A 4970-nucleotide genomic window follows, 5' to 3' on the forward strand; every position below is an offset into this window, starting at 1 on the left:
TTTTTGAGACAGTCTCGCTCTCTGTCACCCAGCCTGGAGTGCAGTGGCACCATCTTGGTTGACTGCAACCTCCGCCTCCCAGGTTCAAGCGATTCTTATGTCTCAGCCTCCCAAGTAGCTGCGATTACAGGTGCGCACCAGCACGCCTGGCTAATTTTTTGTATTTTTAGTAGAGGCGAGGTTTCACCATGCTGGACAGGCTGGTCTCAAACTCCTGGCCTCCAGTAATCCACCCACCTTGACCTCCCAAAGTGCTGGGATTACAGGTGTGAGCCACCATGCCCAGCCTCCCTTATTTCTCCATGTATTTAGTGTCTGTCTCGCCACCTCCCTGACACTTCCAAACTGTGAACTCCCTGGGGAGAGTCTGTGTCCCCCCTTCCCTACCCCCCAACCCAAATCTGGCATGCATTGGGCCCTCCAGAGCTATTTCTGAAGGACTGGATTTGTGGAGAGCCTTCTCTGGAGGCAGGGAGTAACAGTGGAGATAGGACTGGAGCCCAGGTTTGTGGGCTCACACCCGCATTCTTAACCAAGGACCCCTCTACCCCTCAAAATGGCCCTCTCCCTCCATGCCCCAGCACCATTCCCTGCATCTCTGCCACCTTCTGTGTCCAGTTTGTCACAGATCCACAAAGCCTCAGGGATTCCGGGAAAGAGGGACGTGGGCACAAAGAGTTGGCTCCAGCCTGAGCCTGTCTTGCTGGATGACCCTTCCCTGTGCCTTGGTTTCCCTCTCTGGAGTCCTTCCCTTAGCCCCCTCTGGCTGGATGCTCCAATACCTCCACTTCCCTACCTGGCCTCTATCCCTGAACACTTTAGATGGGTGATGGCCAGTGTCTTCATGCTCCTCTGTGGGTCCTACCTCTGAATCCCCTTCTGCAGAGTGTCCCAGGCCTCAGTTTCCCCTTCTGGCTCCATCCCAAATCCATTGGACTCAGTAACCCAAGGAGTCTCAGTTTCCCCATCTTGGTCTACCTTCAGACATCTGCAGCTGGGCAATGCCTTGTGTCTCAGTTTCCCTCCCTAGGTTCCACTCCTAAGCTCCCTTTATGCAGGCTCCCATTCCTCAGTTTCCCCAGCTACAGATGTGGGGTCAGATGGGCTGGGATCCCGTTAGCAGAAGGCTGGGAGACACACCCCCTCCTGCAGACCCAGCCTGACCTGCAGGCCCTCCTGGGAGCCAAGCTCAGCACTAGTCAGCTGCAGGGCTCTGACGCACGAGGGCCTTATCAGGCTCCTATCAGGGAGGGCAACGGCGGTGGGAGCGGGTGGCCCCTTCCAAACCCCTGATCTCTCCAGACTCATGGCCTCTCCCACGGCCCCTGCTTCAGCTCAGGCTTGGGAAAGCAGGCCTCTCAGCCATCGCCTGCCCAGTCTGGTTCAGACATGGAGTAGTCAGAGTTCAAATCCCAGCTGGGTGACCTTAGGCAAGTGGCTTTGCCTCTCTGGTCCTCAGTTTTCCCGTTAGTAAAATAAGAGATGCCAATAGGACCATATGAAGTGTTAAGCACAGGACCTGGTCCACACTAAGCCCTCAGTGACTGGTGGTTATTATTTATAATAGTAATAACTCTAAAATCACTTGCAGAGGCCTCCTCTCGGACACCCTCAAACCTGACAATGCTTCGGGCAGTCTGGGCCCTTTCCCTTAGGAGAAGAGGGAAAGAACACACCCCACATAAGAGCTGCCACAGCATGGAGCTTCCAGCAGGCTCCAGGAAGAGCCCCTTTGAAGAAGGGTGCTCACAGCTAGGGAAACTGAGGCAGGGTGGCTGGACCGCCCCCCAGCCAGGGCTTAGTGACTCCTCCCCACCCTTGCTCTAGGGCATGACCTATTTCACCAGCCCAGGAACTGGGGGCAGGAGAGGCGGCCAGGAACTACAGGAACCAGGCATGACTCAAGTTTCTCCTCCAGAGAAGCAGCAGGTTACTGTGAGCAGGGTCCAGGTGCAGGGGGGACACACATCGCCCCCTCATGACCTCCCACCCAGGACTGGTGGAGGGGCCAGAGCTCAGTGAGTGAGAACCCCGTTTCTGGAAAGGACTCCTTCCACTGCCCAGCAGCTGCCAGGCCCCCAGCCTGGCTTCAACGCCCTGACTGTGTAGGCTGTCTATTCCCAGGGGCTCTGAGGGGACAGCTCAGAAAGATGCTGGCTGGGGGCTTGTCCAGTCACTGAGCCGACACAGCACACCCTCTGCTAGTTCAGGGCACGTTTATTTGGTGTACCTGATGAGGATGAGGGGTGGCAAAAACTGCTCTCAACAGCTGCCCCCTTGACACAGCTGCAGTGTTGGGAGGCTGGGAGCGTCATGAACTCAGGCAGGAGAGTCCTCTCTGGGAGCCCACAGCTTGGAGAATCGCGCAGAGCTAAGACCAAACCTCGACACAGGCAAAGGCTCGAAATCCATGTTCCTGCTCGCCTGGGCCACACGGGAACTCCTAACAGGTCCTCTACCCTCCCAGCCGGATGGGAGACCCCAGGCATCCAGACGGGGGCTCCAGTCCAGAGCTCCCATTGCCCAAATGGGAAGCCAAGGCCCAGAGAGAAGCAGGTTCAATGTCACACAGCAAATGTCCCCCTGAGGATCCCACACCTGTCACAGGTGCTGAGGCCCTCAGCGCCCCTTCTGGGCACTAGGCCAAGCAGGAGTGGGAACTCCCCCCCATTCTGCTGATTCAGCAGCTGCTGACTCAACCTTGGAGGAAGAAGCATAGCTTCGGACTGGCAGTGAGGGGAGCCGTAGGGTCCCCCAGTCCCATCGCACCTGACTGGGGAAGGGGCTGCAGTGGGGAATTGGCCTCTTCAAGCAGCTCAGCACCCAGGAAAGCCCACACAAGGCTGGGAGCCACAAGACTGGCGAGCTCGGGGCTAGGGTCAATAGGACCCTGGAGGGCCACCTGGTGACACGCTGCAAACCTAAACACCAGATGCACACACGGCGTGGGGCCCATCTGATCCCAGGCCCTCCAAGGGTCCTCTCCAGGGTTCCCTTGCTAGGCCCCCACCCAGGCCTGGAGAAGCCACCTCCAACACCTGCCTGGACTAAGGAAGAGATCCCCCACTTTGTCCCCTCCCAGATCTGACAGAATCTGGCCCTCTAATCCCCTCTTCAGCTCTGGAAGACCCCCTGCACGTACATCCCGGGAACAAAGACAGCTCCTCCCCTGCCCGGGGGTGGGGCGGGGCAGGGCATCTGCTAAGTCTGGGCGCCCCCCTCCCACTGGGACAGCCATGGGCATGGCCTCTCGCCCCTTTAAAGCAGACTTGCCCCAATACCAGTCTTAGACAAGAACCCCTCGCCCTCCTGCCAACCCGCCCTGGCACGTGGAAAGGGCGACCCTAGCCCCACCCCAGGCCTGGCGCGCCCCTTAACCCAAAGCGCCCTAGGAGTACTCACACGTCCTTGGCGGGCAGCGCCCTGCCCTCCACCACGCGGACATTCAGGGAGCTGGTCTTGGCCATGGCGCCTAGCCTCAAACTTTCCGGGCAGGAGGGGCGCTCGGGTTCCGAGGCTGGACCAGGCGACGTCTACATGTCACCTGCTTCAAGCCTGGCGCCCTGCCTTGGGGTCCCGGCGCCGCCTGTCCGAGACCAGGGTAGCTGGGACGGGAGGTTTCCAAAGGAGGAGACGGTGTAGGTGCCCTGGGAGGGAGCGCCCGTCCGGACTCTACAGGTAGGAGCGGTGCTCCGAGCAGAAAGCGCGCAGGGGCGCAGCGGGCTCTTGCCTAGGCGTCTGGAGCTCCAGGAAAGCGGTCTGGGCGGGCAGGGGGCGGGAGGGGTGGCCTAGGGACCTCCCCCCAATCCCGCCTCCCGTGGGGTCCCCCACCTGACCCCGGGCCCCCTCGCGCGCCCTCTGCCGGCACCCCAGTAAGACGCGCCAGAGCGCCCGGGCGGCGAAGACCAGGGTGCGCCTAGGCTGGCAGCGCCAGATGGGGAGGGGCCCCCGTCCTGATGGGCGTGGCCGCTGTCTCCTGGTGAGTTGGCAATGGGCTCAAAAGACGCTGTCGGTCCCCCTCCTGTCCCTCATCCGACACAATTCACACCTCTCCGCCTCCGCCCCTCCTTGCCTACCAAGCAGACACCGGCCTCCTCTCTCCAACCTCCGCGCCCCATGTTCAGGAGCAAGTATTAGCGGTGGGCGGTAGGCGTCGCCAGAGAGAGGGTCGCAAATTCCCTGGGGGTCCGTTCAGAGTCAAGGGAGGGGCCTCGAACATCCCCTTCCATCCCCTTTTAGTTTCCAGTTAAACACAGAACCCAGACTCTGCTCTAACGTCACGGGCTGGCACTGCGGGGGAGGAAGCCGCGGCCGGATGGGGGAGGGGAAGGCTTGAAGATAATCACTACAGCGATGATAAAAAGTCATCCACAGTTGTTTGAACACTTCATGGGTGCCAGGCACTGTTCTAAGCGCTTTACTGGGATTAGCTCATTTTTGGCTTCACAGATGTGCACTACACACTGCTGCACTATTGCCCCATTACCTGCAGCTTATGGATAAAGAAACAGGTTCAGAGGGGTTAGATAACTTGGCGGAGGTCTCACAGTCAGTAACTGAATTGCCTTCCGGGGTTCGAATCCTGGCTCTGACATTTGGTAGCTGTGTGGACTTGGGTAAGTCACTCAACCTCTCTGTGCTTTGGTTTGGTCTTCTCATCTGTTGAGTGAGGACGACATCACATTTCAGTCACAGGATTTTGAGAGAATTAAATGAGTTTACGAAGATAAAAGTCTCGGGACAGTGACAGGCACCTAACACACATCCAGAAAGTGATATTCTGATTGTTGTCCTTTGAGGTGTGGCCCGCATGTCACCTCTGCTGGGAAGACTTCCAGGATGCTCTTCCACTCCGGGCAGAGATTTTCTTTACTTTTTCTCTGCTCCGGTAGCTCCAGGTTTGTACATTTTCTGGTTTTAAATGAGATAGTGTGACAGGCAGGGAGGGCCAGTCCCCAGGCGGACCCACA

General features: G+C 58.6%; 1 protein-coding gene across 2 annotated transcripts in view; it reads right to left on the reverse strand.

Moving 5' to 3' along the window:
* RASAL1 (RAS protein activator like 1) overlaps window positions 1-4753 on the reverse strand; it is a 34567-nt gene extending 29814 nt beyond the window's left edge. The window contains exons 1-2 of one of the 2 annotated variants that reach the window (XM_017543142.2): window positions 4077-4753; window positions 3403-3647 (exon numbers count right to left, since the gene is read on the reverse strand). In XM_017543142.2, coding sequence (XP_017398631.1) covers window positions 3403-3467 — 65 coding nt within the window. In that variant the 5' untranslated portion in view covers window positions 3468-3647; window positions 4077-4753. The other variant, XM_017543148.2, reaches the window with a different exon arrangement.
* Between the last annotated feature and the right edge of the window lie 217 nt (window positions 4754-4970).

This window comes from Cebus imitator, unplaced genomic scaffold, assembly GCF_001604975.1.
Source record: "Cebus imitator isolate Cc_AM_T3 unplaced genomic scaffold, Cebus_imitator-1.0 Scaffold8, whole genome shotgun sequence".
Lineage (NCBI taxonomy): Eukaryota > Metazoa > Chordata > Mammalia > Primates > Cebidae > Cebus > Cebus imitator.